Genomic DNA, 15,982 nt, shown 5'->3' with positions numbered 1-15,982 from the left:
AATTAGTTTTAAAAATTACAAGGACTAAGGTATAATTAACTCATTTTACAAATCAGTCCTCAAGGTGTAGATTTACATTTTAAAAAACTTTTTTCTTGTTTTTTTTTACATTTTAAATTTAAAAACATTGTTCTGAAACATCATCATTTTCTTGAAAAGAAAAAAAAAATCAATCCACCAATCCACCAAAAATACTAAACACAAACGAGAGTTATTAAATTTAACTCAGGATAAGATTAGAATTTCGAATAAAAAAAAGTTAATATTAAAATAGATTATACTTGAGTTTTCATCTGGATAAAATTAAATCAATTATTTCCTTTTTTTTAATCCAAATTAATCTATACCTGGAATTGACCCAAGAAGTCAATCCAGGTTTTACAACTACACAATTGTTGTGCTTTAAAAAAAAACACAAAAAACTCAACTGAATGGAAGTGCCATAAAAAAGTGTTTTATTGCCCTGTTGACATTTACAAGAAGGTGGTCTGATGGGTGATGAAGGGAGATGGGGTTTCAAAAAGCCCTAGATCATACTCCCCATGTAAGAAAGACAACGACTATGATCATATTGCCTGTGTCCTCAACTGATACAACAAACATATCATTCATGCGAGGCATGCGAGGAAATGTTGCTATATCTCTATCTACATTACAAAATTCAGTTTGTTTTTCGCAACTTTCAGCTGCATATGTCAGTTCACAGTTGATGGCTCCGAAAGCTGTTGCGATTGACATAATTTGTTGCTGAGTCGATAACAATGGAAACAGAGGCCATCATCCTGCGTTACTTAGATTATGCTCATTACCACCTTGAAAAATTGTTACAGTGCTTGCAAATTGTTAAGTTAGAAGCGCCCATGCTCAAAGCTCGACAAACGAGAGTCTGACAGAACGGCAAATAGCTGTGTGTCTACAAAATGCTGCAGAACACAAAAATCAATACGCGAAAGCAATTGAAAGTCTTGTGATCAACCAATTCAAAAATCAAGAATGCATCTATTAAGCTCAGTTGAGAATCTAGAAGCATGTATCCGAATATAAAATGCAAATGGAGGTAGATTTATAAGAGTTTGTTTGTTAACGCGGCCATCCATTCACTAGCCGCCTTAGTATTAACAAAGATAAAGTATATGTTTGATATTATAATAGTTTTTATGATTGTGGTTTGAAAAAGTAAATTTAAAAAAAGTTATAATTTGTAATTTTTTTTTTAACCAGGATTTCAAGAGAGTTTTCAATAAGATACATGCAAAATTGTAGTACGTTGATTAACCAAACACTTCAAAAACTATAAGCGGAGCAAATCTCAGTTTCATTTATACCTCACCGCACTATCAAATAGGCAGCAGCATCAATGGGCAAAAAAGTTGAGAAGAAGTGTGAAAGAAAATGAACAGTGAAGGACTAAAAGAAAATGAAAGTTACCTTAATAAAGGATCGGTCCCTACTATTAAAGGAGTCAATGAAGCTATCTTTGAGAAGTAAAGAAACCTGAAAAGGATCAATTCCAGATAAGTATATACTTGGAATTGAAGGTACTTAATTTTTTTTGTAATGATGACCTCAGGTGTTCTTACCCTGTCATTGTTTGATTGCACGCTCGTTATTGTATAAGATCTCAAATCTGAACAAAGAGACTCCAAGTAGCGTCTCATGACAGTCAAAAATCGTGTTGCAGCTTCAGCCTGGAATTATCAAATATAATCAGCTACCATATAAGAGTGCAGGATGAGAAGAAATCTAACAGTAAAGATTCGATGAAGATGGGAAGAAATCTAACAGAACAATGATGGTGGTGGTGAGTTTAACAATGACAGTAGTGATGATCATTATGTCGAAAATGACAGCAGTAATGGTTAAGATGGTAGTCTTTTCTTGAGAACAAATATAGTAATGGAAGACTATTCCATAAAAATCATGCATGGAGGTTTATTTCAGATTATCGACATAATTAGCATTAAGAAGGCTGCAAACAATGAAGAGATTTTCCCTGTAATGATGTGCAAAAGCATACACTGGCCCCGCATCGTTCCTGCAATAATTTTAATCAACATACGACCGGATAAACTTTGCTTAAAGAAGCCACCATGCCTGTCAATGCTTTTGTGAAGCTTAAGTTTCCAAGAATAAGACAGATAGGCATGCAAGAAGTGAGGTTTTGCATTGAGTCCAGCTACAAGTAATACCTGCACTTCATTGCACCTATACACAGGATGCCTTTTAGCAACCAAGCTTTCTAATGATAGTCTGTCGTGCAATGGCCGAAGTTCAGAAACAAGCTCTTTATACCGTGGAAGTGTCGGCAAGTGACACATTTTCACCTTCAGTGGAGAGGAAACAGTAAGAACACTTGAGGAGTATCATGTTTAATGAAGTTCAGGCTCTAGTACATAAAAGAAGGGAACGATCAAAAAAGCTTCCCAACCTGGTTTTTGAGCACATTAACATGAACAAGGTTAGAGGTTTTTATCTTCAAGTCAGCAGGTCTGTGCTGTATACCAACCTGTAAGAGAAAAAGGCTATATTAAAACATTTGACAGGAATTTCTTAGTGTTCTGGATAATTTAGCTCAATGTCTTGACCAGCATAAATTTCTTGGATCATACTTCATGTAACAAACCTCCAATATCCAATTTTATTTGACGGGTTAACTCAAATGACTACCGCAAAAAGTTACATAAAGCATGTTTCCAAGTGTTTGAAATAAAAAGTTCAATGTCAGAGAAATTGGAAACTTCTCACTGAAGACAATGATTGTAGACTTTACACTAGAACTTATATGATATATTTTTCAAAACTATTTCAAATATTGATCAGAAAAACAAGACCAAAACATACTGGAGAGCTCATAAACTCTCATAACAACAGATAAGATAACGATGATCGGAACAGGATTGTTGAGAACATGCACCTTTGCCCATGTCCTACTAAGCTGATCCCTCAAAAAAATCTGGGGCAAAAAACCCACCTCCCAGTGCTTAATCTATATATACCGTTCTGGTCTTTTTTTTCAAGGACATCTGCCTTGTTGGGTGATACATTCTCCTGTTTAAGCATCGACCTCTACAGGAAAAAATGAATCACGGTCTTACTCACTTTGCAACGAGCTTTTCTCAATCTTGAGTAGAAGATTTTGAACTTGATTGAAAGGTTCAGTAAGGCTCATAAAAAAAGTTTCCAACACCTTGACAATTCACGCCCGAAGAGATGAGCAAAAATGTTAAACTCAACCAAACCTTCATGGCAAGACATATTTATGCCTGAAGATATGAAATAATATGTTAATCTTGCGTTTCAGCCTCATGATATATCAACCCTTATCCCAGGCCAGCTTGTCCATGCTAAATCATCATTTCAACTTTCCAGCATGCATCAACTGCGAAACCTTGAGATTTGTGGGGAGGGGGGGGATCTTCTAGCCATCCTAAGTACTGACATAAACCAGTCCAACCTCATCACACCCAGTTACATGCAGGTCAGATCAGCAATTCCAAAAAGAGAAGTTGCTGTAAGGTCTTTCACAACACCTGATCAGTCCTGCATTGTTTTCAGACTTCTTCCTTCGATTGAACCCCTTATTCTGTGCTCCAAGTAAACTAGGGCATGAAACAACCCAGTTAATGACCAAGAAGTGACATTTTGCCAGACTGACAAGTAATTGATTCCAAGTAATTCAAAGTTTGCGAGCTCTTCAGCTACAAACTGACAAAGGATTTTTCTGGAGATGGAAGGAAACTCCCTTCAGAAGCATCCAAAACTGGCAACAGCCCAACACGTGGCCAACAATAGAACTTCCAGCCACCATTTGATGCCAGACTCAACGTTAAAATCTCAATTCTCTTCTATCATCTCCAATCCTTTAAAATGTTGCTTGCCCATTTGACTTGTGATCACAGAAAGGACAAGATGATGGCATCCTAGTTCCCGGAGATAAATAAAATAATAGAGCACAGTACAAATTAAAAGGAAGAAACACAAAAAGCACAGACCAATACAATTGCATGGTAACTGTCTTAGCAAAAAGAGAAAAGGTTAATATCTGAAACTCACTATAAAGGGAACAGGAGCATCAAGAAAATCAAGCATCTGCCGTGGCAAGATCTGCAAAAGATCAACATAAATTTTAGCCAAAAAAAGTCATGCCAGATCCATAAGCATCTAATAGAAGCAGAAGTGAAGAATATTAAAATTCCATTTCTACTAAACCAAAACCTAAAAAAGCAAAGAAAGAAAGAAATTCCAGCATCCATTTTGACCAAAACCAAGAAGCTACTGCATCTCAACACAACTTCACATATCCTGAACAGACCACCACCAATTATCTGATGTAGTATTCCAACTCCAGTTAAGCTTAACGTATATTCAGAGAGTAATATTTCAATCTTTTCTGCCTTTTTAACATTTCCTTTTGGCTTGCATATCAGGATTTTTAACAAGGATTAGTTATTCATTGTTCTTTTATTATGTCTCATTCATTTACATGAACTTTCAATGACACTTTGAGGAGAAATAATCGAGGATGTGTGACAGTAACATCATTATTTTAGCTAAATCCATGATGTTCTCCATTGGCTCAAAACAGATACTACAGGGGTATAAAAATTATGAAACTTACTGGAAGCAATAAACTCTGCCATTGAAATGGACGAATCATGGGGACAAGGGATAAAACGACTGCAGATAAAACACCCTGCAACAAATGGAACTCGAGTCAGGACAGATAACCAATTCAAAACAGCTACTTTGCATAAGAAATTGTCCAGAGCTGCAAATAAGTATACATGCGCGCATACTCTATAAATGTGTACAAGCGTGTGCATGAACAAATAATTCATCTGTGGGTTGACAAAATTATCTCCAATAACAACATTAACTCACCAGGTTTGGGCACACTACCACCACTTGTTTTTCCAGTAATACGCCCGCAACCAGTGCCAAAACCTGGAAGAAGAAGCATATATCAGACTTCCAACCACCAATCTGAAAATGCAATATGGAAGAAATGGAAATAGGATTGCCTGAACAAATGGAATAAGATTTCAACTACAATGGAGGGTTAAGCTTGAAATTGTTTCCTAACTACCTGCATAGTTTTTCAAGATTCCTTTTCATAAAAACAGAAATTTTTGAAAGAAACTTAATGGTTATAATTGCTGATAAACAGTCCTAGCCTGAATCTACAAGACCAAGACTCCACCTCCGTATTACACAGCAACCTTTTTCAACAATTATGCAGCGTCAAAGGAATTGATTAGAAATACGAGTGTTTGCTTAAGGATGTTGCAAGTGGTGAAGCAGACAGTTGGAAAAAGATTGAACGCTGCTGAATTCAAGACAATATAACTTCATATGATAGGGACTTTACATTTTCCAGTGACAGAACCCGACATACAGTTGCAGTTGTCCATATTGACAGCGCAAGAGCTTCCTCAGCAGCAGCTAACTTCACATTGACCATTTTTACAGAATACCAAGATTAGAATATCAAGAAAGCATTTTTAATTATTTATCAAGGAACAAAGTCTAATGACAATCAAAACACTAAGAAATACCTCGGCTGCTTTGAATGAAGCTAGATAATTATTGCAAAATCCAAGGTCAGAGGTTGGAGGCCGCTTATACTCGATAGCTTGTAAATGATCAAGAGGCTGAAAAACTATCCCGTTTCCTCGTTGGGGAAGAGGCATTGTATGATAACCACAAATTATCTGTAGCAAATCATTTTTGTTTTCCTACCCAGGATCCAAGAGGTAGCGTTTAGAAAAAAAATAAAAATGGAATGGAACTCGGTATGTCACATGGGTGAACAAATGTATAAACAACAGGAACAATCATAAACTAACCTTAGCCCATTCCAATATCAAGTCATCACTAAAATCTTTTTCATGATCTGGGAAAAGTTCGTCATCATCGTCATCTGATACCATGCTTCTAACTGAACTGTCAAAGACAAAAATATATCACTATTGTACCGAAATAACAAGTGCCTTGGAGTTGCATGGCTTAATGGAGTTGAGACACATCAAGAACTCAACACACAGTCAACAAGTGACAAATGTAACTACTACCTAAATAAGGTATCAAAACTTCCAAGACGATCTAATCTGCGGCTCCTAGAGCAGGAAAACATCCCAAGTACTGGAGAAACATGACCATTTTCATCACCTCCATAAATTCTTTCTAAAGCATCACAATGGTTTTCCGGAGACAGGGAAGCATAATCATCAAAATATTGCAAATACTTCCTGCCATCCTTATCTACTTCCCTTGCTTGGCTGGAATCTGAAGCCTCGCTAGCAGTAACACTGTCAGGAGATTGAGGTTCCCAAATCTTTGGTGATAAGGTTGGAATCACATCATCAGATATAATTCCAGCAGCAGCAGCAGTAAGGGCTACTGCACTGTCAACAGGTATTGCAGAAGCCATCCAATCAGCATCGTACTCTCTATCAAGACAGTCAACATTTTCATTCATTTGCCCATGCTGTTTAGATACTGAAGGCATGCAAGCAGTGAGCGACATTTCACTAACAAACTGAGTTATCCGATTCAAACGCTCCTGTGCAATGATACTGCATCCATGTAAGTAAATGTAGTGAATTGCACCGAAGTAACTGAACCAATGTGGAAAACATTAAATTTAGGTGTCTCCCTAGAAGTCAGTAACAACTAATTAATTGATGAAATTAATATTAACCTGTTCAACATCTCATAATGTAATTCAAAGAAAGGAACCCTAGTGAGCACACAGTAGCAGCGAGGTGCAGAAACCAAAAAACGGCAGCATCGACCAGTTGATTGAGAAAGGGGTGACTGGCTGCCTAAGATACCAGGTGGCCTTTGAACGATTTCTGTAACATGCAAGCAAACCCCGTAAAGTGTATCATTGTCTGCCACCTGATCACGAGAACAGAAGGCAATTTTAAAAATCCAACCACTCTTTGTATTCAAAGAACCCCATGAAAAACAACCAGACAAATTCATAAGACAAATCAATGTCCAGCCACCAGCATTAGCAGTGAATCTTTTTGTTTGATTTCCAAACGTTTAAATCAAGATCACACGAAATACATCAAGATAACCAACTCATTTATATCCCAGAAGGTTTTCCCAATTTGGTCCTTTTTTCCCTCCAAAATGTGTTCTTCCCATCTTACCTACAATTTTCTTAATTCTATTTTTTCAAAAAAGAAAAAAAAATGAAGAAGAGATGAGAATGATTCCAACAAGCTGGGAGGTCAAGGGATTATATAAGAATTTGCAAGAGGGGCTAATTATTTGTTTCTTGAAAACACAGCTACTAAATTTGATTTTCGTATTGATAGTTCAGTAGCTTGGGAGAAGGAGAATTCACAACTTAAAACCTCCATTGAGGCCAAGAGAGCATGCCAACTTAGGCTTTGATATGGCCATAAAAGGTATGTGTGATATGTAAACAAGATGAAGAACCAAAAAGGAAAAGCTTACCTTAAGAGAAAATATGAATGAGAAATCGTCTCTGCCCAAATGCTCCTGAAACAAAATGAAAAGGTACGTTGCGTTTTGACTGTAAGGTTAGAGAAGTTTGAGAGAGAAATGCTTAACTAATATTAGATTTCGGGGATAGCATAAAGCATTAGCATTAACTAGCAAAAACTCTATATGGAGATGACTTGCCACGGCCTTTTTTCTAAAAAAAACCCAGCTTCATTCAGCTTGAACATGGACAGTATCTGTCAAAAGATGTCTCGACTAAACTAGGGAGGGAGCTGAAGAAGAGAGCAACTTCTAAAGCAATGTCACTGAAGACACTTTTCTAAGTAATGAGAAATTCATACCAAAGGGTGTTGAAAGCACATGAGATATCTTAAATATTCTAGACTCCTGTGTTCATTCCTATCGTGCTGCGTCTTCACAATTGTGTATGAGCATATATTTCAATGCATAAAAAGAAGTGCGGGTGAAGGAAATCGTAATAGAAATATAATCGAGAGAACAAACTGATAACAAATCACTGCTGCTTATCTTGGTAGCTTCAACCTTGCAAGTGTGCATGATTGAAGAGTGGATTCTCTAGCAAAGGAGGGAACTATATATGAGTCAATTCCATACCTAGTGGAATTGTCAAGTCAGTTTCCAGTGACTGGGAAGAATTGCACCTATGTAAAAGGTTCAATAATCATGATCTTGGTTAAAGACCATGTAGCAAACATAGAGGTGCTAGCCAGTGAATAAGTACGGTAAATAAACAAGAAGTAAAACATTGCTTTTGATGTCAAAATTAACATGGATTCAGTAATTAACTTCCAGGCCCTAGATTGTGCTATCTAGGAATCGTAGCCTCCGCTAAATTACTCTTACCAGACATTGTTTTTAATAGGATAGTGCAGCTCTGCAATCACAAAAGCTATGAGGATTTCTTGAAGCAAAGAGAACAATGCGGACAGGATGCAGTAAGTAAGCTTGAAAACAGTAAGACATGCGAGGTGAGAGATGGTCTAGCATACCTGTCCATAAACAAGTTCGTTTAGTTCACTCAATGATGGAGTCCTCTCCAACAACCGCGTCTGCACCATGAAAATCCAACAGAAATGAGGAAGTAGATTAAAAAGGAGAAGATGACCAAAAAATCTGTATATTGGGACCGCGTAGTACAGTTACATTAGAGAGAAAATATATGGATTTATGAGACTAGAAAGTGCTTCTCAACCTCAAGACTGTGATGGGAACATTTGATATGTACTTGACCTTCAGCCCCCGCACAATGAAGATCAATTAAAATTTTGAAAATAAAAACCGAGATCCTTGAATTACAGGTGACACAGCGACACAGCAAGAGTAATTAAGGGGAGAGGAGGCAACTTCAATGCCCAAGAAGTAACGAAGGGGGCCTAAATCTTTCATAAAGACGGTGTTTGTCTTCCATTATACATAAGAAAATTAAGCTGTGGAAGTTAGCTCCTTTCCTCTCTACACTTTAGCTACTTTAAGAGACTCTGTCAGTAAAGATAAATAGACACTTTCCAAAACCATGTTCTTGAGTGTCTTGGAGCTCTAAGGTCATGGTTTTCTAGAGGTTGCAAACACCCGTTTGGAATTATAAACTCATTTTTAGCTCCAAACCTTTCGTTTTCCAACTCTACTACAATCCAAACACGTACTCTTAGATAGTGGAAGATCTGATATTCTATATGCAAAGGACACATGATCAACGATAGTTGAACTTGGCTGGCTGCATTTTTGTCTATTGTTGGAATGCAACACCATGGCATCATACAACAATGATCGATTTACAAAAGAGTGAGAAAGCAAATGTTTTAATGTCATATGAGTGAGGAATACATTGCATGTAGTCTGTACAGTAACTTAAAATTAGCATGAACTGAAGAGCCATGTAGATTAAAAATCACAGAGACTAAATCTTAATTTATAGATGATCCATGTGAACGTCAAACCTTGACACCTCCAGGAAAACAGAAGGCAGCTAAATCCTTTGAGCGCATAGCTAATCTCTTCCCAGGAGGATATTTAAATAGTATCTGGAGCAAAAGGAAAGTAGTTAAAACATGAAAATGAGCTAAATACTTTCGGCAGTAGAACAAAAAGCAAATCCCCTCTATCACAAGGACTAGGAAGCACAATGATAATAGCTATAACATTTTCGCAAAAAGGAGCTAAATACTTTCGGCAGTAGAACAAAAGGCAAATCCCCTCTATCACGAGGACTAGGAAGCACAATGATAATAGCTAAATCATTTTCTCAAAAAGAAGCTGCAGCGGAGCAATTCCACAAACTTAGGCACCGTTTGGGAACGCGGCTGCGGCCGCGTTCCTAAAAAATTTGAAAATTTTTTTTTTTTTTTTGCTAAAATTTAATATGGTTTGTACCTTTTGGATCGTTTTGATGTGCTGATGTTAAAAATGATTTTTAAAAAATAAAAAAACATCGTTGGCATGCATTTTGGCACGAAAAGTTATTTGAAAAGCACCCACAACCACACTGCCAAACACGCTCTTAAGCAGAAGTGCCAACTACTATCTGGGTTCAATCAAGTATGAAACTGTAGCCAATGCCAAACCATATTCAAATTACTGATGTGGCTAACCTGAGGTTCCAAAGTTGGAAATGAAGGTGCCCGTCGCTGCATCGAGTTGAAATCCAACAAGCCAGACTTCTCCATATCCGACTCCCACTTCTTCTCTCTTGCAAATGCATCCTCCACTTTCTCAAGATTGGCATCCGGGTGAAGCCCCGCAACAATGAAGTGTTCAAACAGTGATGTGGGCTCCTTATATTTTGAATGATTCTACAACATAATTACGCACACATAATTCACTAAGTATAACAAAAAGAAAAAAGTGCAAATCTCAACATAAACACAACAGAAATCGGATGATTGTTTAGTTTACTACCAGAGATTTAGAATTAAACTGATACCACTGGCGTTTCTGGTTTGCCAAGACCTCAGGATTAAAACTCGGCAAGTAACCTCGTTCCCTCGAATCACCACCCCAGCGCCAAGCATTTTGCATCCGAGTTTTCAATTTACGAAAGCTACTGCTACGTAAACTCCCCGCCCCATTTGTGAAAATTTCACTCTGGCTACGCTGCATTGACTTACAACCAGGATCAGTTCCTGGGTAGACGCTATGCAGTGCCTCACCAGCCACCCTAAATGCCTCCTCTGATAAATGCTGCAACACCGAATAAGGCGAATGCGGACGTTCTTCTTGTGATTCACCATCTCCTTTTGTGCCCATTTTCTATCTTTTAACAACCAAGTATGTCACTTATCTTGTCATTAACCTCTCTAGATCACACTTGTCCACCATCATCAACATCCTAATACCCCAAGCCAGACGTCAAGAAACAAGCCATTTGAATCTTCCTTCCTTGAACGTTGAGATTTATGACATACGCAGCAGAGCAGGATCAAGAAAACCTGTAAAGTTGAATCGAAAAGAACAGAAATAAATCAAGAATTTATTAACTCAACGTTTGTGTACATGTTATTGAGAAAATTCGAGAAAATTAAAGAAAAAAAATGTGTAACGGATGATGGGAAGATTTTGAATTCAAGGGAAAGAAGTTAAATGCAGAATTTATGAAGTGATGGTTACAAATTTTGGTAAAGATGGGTCATAACAGGCTTAATTGGCTTACCTTTGTGTTATGGTTATGGAGGTGGAGAGAGAGGGAGAGGGAGTTTTTTGGTTAGCAGAGGGAGGGAGAGAGAGAGGTTTGCTAAAAATGGAAGGGAGAGCTGCAGGAATAGAGAAAGGTAAGTTAGACACAAAGCGAAGGAAGGAGGTGGAGTGGTAATGCTTTTTTCAAAAAAAAAATCATGAGAGGGAGAGAATACAACTTGAGTGGATGTTGATAATTTTCATTTATTGCAAAAACTACCCTTTTGCTTCAAGTATTCTATTTAGTACCCATTTTACAATGTGGTGCGTTGCAATGCATATTTTTTACTTGAAAATATTTTAAGATATTATTTTTTTTATTATTTTTTATTATTTTTTTATATTAGCATATCAAATAATTTAAAAAATAAAAAATAATAATTTTAAACAAAAAATTCAAATTTTGCTCAACCCTTATTTAGAATGGCATTACCAAATGGTAAATAGGGGTTTCGTCAATAATAACATTAAGATTCTATTTGGAAATGTGTTTGTAGAAATTTTAAAAAAATTATTTAAAATTATTTTTTATATTTTTTTATTGTTTTTATGTTAAAAATAGTTTTTTTAAAATAAAATATATATGTATATATATATTATTTTAGTGTATTTTCAATAAAAAATCACTTTTACAATTAACCATTACTGTACTTTTAGAAATCCTTTAAAAATAATATTTTTTATTGTGATAAATGGCATTGTGAAATATTGTGTTCGAGAGTGTGGTTGTGATTATTTTTTTAAAATGTTTTCACTCGAAAAAATATCAAAAAAAAAATTTTATTTTTAAAAAATTATTTTTTATATCAGCGCATTAAAATAATTGAAAAACTTTAAAAATTATTAATTTAAAATTAAAATATTAAAACAAAATTAAAACAAAAACAAAAGAATACTTGTCACTCAATCTTTTCTTCTTTTTTTTTACTATATAGCTTGGACACGAGACTTCGAAAACTTTTAGAAATTTGACCGGAGGTTAAAAAAATTATTTTTTCGGTGAATGATTAAGGAATTGCTTGAAAGGAAGGGGTGTGATTGATGAATGGAAATCAAATACAGTGCTTTTCCATAATTACCAATAAATGTGATTCCAAAATTAAGACAATAGTATTTCAAATAACTTCCAATAACGAGAAAGTGCATTTGACTTTGGACCATCAGCGTGTCGCGTCGCGTGCATGAGACACGACTTTTCCACCTCATCAACCGTTGACTGCATACGGGCTCTCGGCTCTGAACTTTACTTACTGTGTTCTTCAGATGTAGCTTCTCCTTAGATCTAAGCCGTTGGATTGAGACTTTTGGGTCCCGCATATAATTATCGAATTGACCCATTTCACTTTCTGCTTTGGGGCGTTTATTGCACGCTCAGGTTAGAAATCTATAAAACATTAATTCCATGCAAAAAGGACTATTATTTTTGTTGTTTGAACTAATTAGTTAAAAGTCATCCAATATATATCCGAATAGATGAAAAGGGACTTGCATTCGAATATGAATTTTGTTGAGTGAATGTATGTTTGGTATTGTAATGTATGGTATTTTTTATAAGTATTTTTTATTTAAAAATATATTAAAATTAGATTATTTTTTTTATTTTTAATATCAGCACATCAAAACTATTAGAGGGCACTAATTTGATGTTTTTTCAAATGAAGCGTATTTTTAAACCGAATCTAAAAACAAAAATTATTGCACTTCTAAACACTCGTTAAATTTACTTACAAAACATTGTTTTAATTTCTTTGAATTAAACTACGCATATTGAATAAAAAAAATTAGTTAAGATAAAATATTTATCACTGTGTGCATGATATAAATAAGCATCTGAATAATATTTTTTATAAAAATAAAATCATTGAAAGGTATATCTTCATATAACTATTTTATTCTTCGGTAAAAATATAAAAACCCGTGAGCTCTTTATAATAAATAAACTTATATAAGATTCTTATGTAAAAAAATATTGATTCCGACTCTCAGTGTCTTAATCTCCCATTGTCTTGTTCATCTCATAGTTTCTTCTTTATCCCATGTATTTTTAATTATCTAAGTATAATTGCATGGCTTCCTTGTAGTCGAGCATTTGCTTATGTTTACAGGTGACATATAAGTTTTATCTATGTAAGTTTTTTTTTTTAATAAAAAAACATATATTTTTTAGTGTTGTTTTAAAGATTAATAACGATTTATTTTTAAAATATTTTTTATTTAGAAATTCATTAAAATAATATATTTTTTTATTTTTTAAAAATTATTTTTAATATCAAAATATTAAAACAATTCAAATATATATATATAATAAATTTAATTAAAATAAATTTAAATTTTTAAAAAATTCCCAAACGAAATATTAAACCTCTGGACAAAAGTCGGCGTGCAAGCAACGCGCATTATTGCTGTGGACAACGTCATGAAACCAAGGCATTAATAGCGGGAAAACCGTCCGAGTTTGCACATGCATGCTGCCGTCCTTCTTTCTCGAGTACTGGAATTTATTAAATTTTTGAATATTTTAATTTTTTTTTAAAGTAACTTTGTGAGAAAGATTCTCTCTTTGCTGAAAGCTAAGCAGATTGTATAACTTAATTAATTAATTAATATGCTCTATCGATATTGGATTATTATTATTATTTCTCTCTAAAGAAACGTTTTGCAAGTAATGTTTTTATTTATATATTTATTTATTCTAATAGTATATTTATTTATATATCTATATCTCATCTTTTCAATTAAACATGTTTTTACCTAGGGGGTGTTTGTTTATCAGAAATTGATTTTTAAAAAACCACTTTTCAAACTTTTCTATATTTATTTGCTATTAGAAAAGTTGATTAACAAAAAACACTTTTTAGTCAATGAAAAATATTTTCCGGTCAATGAAAAATTTAGTTTGATTTTCAGGAAAGTGTTATCCTTTTATTTTAAACGGAAAACACTTTTTGAAAGTTGTGAAAAATTTAGAAATATCATATTATTTACCGATTATATCAAATTTAGTCCTCAAACTTTTGATTGCTATATATATATATATATATATATATTATTTTGAATATTTTTTTTTCGATTTCATTCCTTAGAATTTATTTTTTATATTAACTTTGGTCCTCATTTTTATTTTGCTTTTCCCTTATCATTTTTTAATTGAAAATTTTTATCTATTAAATTTGGTCTTCATTCTTTTGATTGTTTCTTATTTTATTTGAAATAATTTACAAAATGTTAATCATTATTATTTTAATTTCTTCATCTTTCAATTTTTTTATTTTTTATTTGATCTCTATTATTTTGATTATTATTTATTTTATTTGAGATAATTTATGAAATTATATTTTTTTTCAATTTTATTCTCATTCAACTTTTTAATTTGTAAGATTTGTTTCTCATTATTTTAATAAATTTGAAAAAAATAAAACATTAGTAAGTTATTTTCCAGCTTATTTTCCATGACATAACCAAACATTGGAAAGTATTTTCCAACTTATTTTTCATTACACTATCAAATATTGAAAAATACTTTTCTAGAATTCATTTTTCCCTAAATTTACTTTAAAAAAAAATTACTTTCCAGCAAACAAATAAAACCTTATATTATCTTATTTTTTATTTTAGAATAACAACTAAACGCTAACCTAGATTATCATGCAGGAATACAAGGTATGAGATATGAAGCTCGAAGAGAAAGTTGGAAGAGAACTTTTAGCCCTGAACATTTTCTTAGTTATTGCTGCACTGTAATTTTTTTTTACATAGAAAAAAGTATTTTTAAACCACTTTATATAATAATTGAAATTAAATATTCTTGAATGATTTTAAAGAGATATCATTTATATGATAAGATACCTTCAAAAGAATTTATTATTTTTTCTCTTGATATCACATCATTCCTTAATTAACAAGCCTGGATTTTTATCTTTAAAATTTTTAAAAGCATGATTTATTTTCACGATGTTTCCAAACAATCTGGTCCCGGAGGGAAAAATAAGTGGGGAAGGGGCTTGTTGAGGATGGCATAGCCAATTATCAGTGCAGATGATGTATCTGTAGATGAGTGCCATTAGAGGGTAGGTGATGCTTGGTGGGCAGTAGCTCGGTAGGTAGCTCATTGTCACCAGCATCGAGTTCTAATTAAACCCAGCGAAAACTGCATGCTCTCGAATTTATTTTTATTTTTTTGTCCTTTACAATTGCACCATTTGGAAAAATATAATAAGCTTGCAAAGCCCACAAAATTCTTAGAAAATTTAATGCCATTGGTCTCTCTTCTGCTTTTTCTTTCTGTTTTTTTATGGTCGATGGACCACCTACGGTGGTGGGTGGTGGTGGTGGTGACGCCACCAACCAAAAGGCCAAGAGATGCATTTAATCCCGACCTCCGTCCCTTAAAGCCCATACAGACAATGCAAGGTTGTCTTGTCCATAAAATACGATATCCGAGGGAAGAACATAAATTAATTAAAGAGAGTTTAATGCATAGTCGTAAAACCCATATCAGTTTTGTCAGATCGAAAGTTGACTTATAATTTGAACCAGTCTAGTTTTGAAATTTTCAAACATAATGAATTAGATTACGTTTGGTAGTGTGTTTGGAAAGTGAACAAAGTATTTTTAAAAAAATTTAAATTTTTTTAAATTTCAAATTAATATGTTTTTGATGTTTTTAAATTATTTTAATTTTAAAAATAATTTTTAAAAAATAAAAAAATATTATTGATATATTTTTATGAGTGAAAAATATTTTAAAAAACAATAACAATTACACTTTTAAATACGCTTTTAAAAATAATTTCTAAGTTATAATCAAGTTCAA

General features: G+C 33.8%; 1 protein-coding gene across 3 annotated transcripts; it reads right to left on the bottom strand.

Annotated features, from left to right (window-relative positions):
- Positions 1 to 438: 438 nt before the first annotated feature.
- LOC133692919 (uncharacterized) lies at positions 439 to 11,319 on the bottom strand. Of its 3 annotated transcripts, XM_062114093.1 has the most exons (19): positions 11,147 to 11,319; positions 10,396 to 10,925; positions 10,089 to 10,289; positions 9,438 to 9,521; positions 8,490 to 8,549; positions 7,471 to 7,515; positions 6,701 to 6,900; positions 6,072 to 6,575; positions 5,847 to 5,943; positions 5,556 to 5,735; positions 5,369 to 5,446; positions 4,882 to 4,944; positions 4,619 to 4,693; positions 4,054 to 4,104; positions 2,429 to 2,506; positions 2,190 to 2,324; positions 1,581 to 1,688; positions 1,429 to 1,494; positions 439 to 923 (listed from the first exon to the last, which is right to left on the bottom strand). In XM_062114093.1, exons 2-19 carry the CDS (start codon positions 10,741 to 10,743, stop codon positions 849 to 851), a joined length of 2,448 nt encoding a protein of 815 aa, XP_061970077.1. In that variant the 5' UTR covers positions 10,744 to 10,925; positions 11,147 to 11,319; the 3' UTR covers positions 439 to 848. The 3 variants fall into 3 exon arrangements, 1 of the variants encoding a protein (XP_061970077.1); XR_009842024.1 differs by lacking the exon at positions 439 to 923 and having other exon boundaries at positions 1,454 to 1,494; positions 1,581 to 2,035; XR_009842025.1 differs by lacking the exons at positions 439 to 923; positions 1,429 to 1,494; positions 1,581 to 1,688; positions 2,190 to 2,324 and adding an exon at positions 2,915 to 3,920 and having other exon boundaries at positions 2,427 to 2,506.
- Positions 11,320 to 15,982: the final 4,663 nt, after the last annotated feature.

Source organism: Populus nigra, chromosome 4 (genome assembly GCF_951802175.1).
Source record: "Populus nigra chromosome 4, ddPopNigr1.1, whole genome shotgun sequence".
NCBI classification, from domain to species: Eukaryota; Viridiplantae; Streptophyta; class Magnoliopsida; order Malpighiales; family Salicaceae; genus Populus; species Populus nigra.
The sequence above is the reverse complement of the archived record's forward strand: the minus strand, read 5'-3'. Positions and strand labels throughout refer to the sequence as shown.

Bases quoted from the DNA above. Each gene is read 5' to 3' on its own strand.
- LOC133692919 (XM_062114093.1), bottom strand. From the start codon at position 10,743: ATGGGCACAAAAGGAGATGGTGAATCACAAGAAGAACGTCCGCATTCG. The intron at 8,550-9,437 runs GTTTGACGTTCA...TTCATGGTGCAG, and splicing joins GTTTTCCTGGAGGTGTCAAG to ACGCGGTTGTTGGAGAGGAC. The intron at 924-1,428 runs GTAACTTTCATT...TGTGTTCTGCAG, and splicing joins GGGACCGATCCTTTATTAAG to CATTTTGTAGACACACAGCT.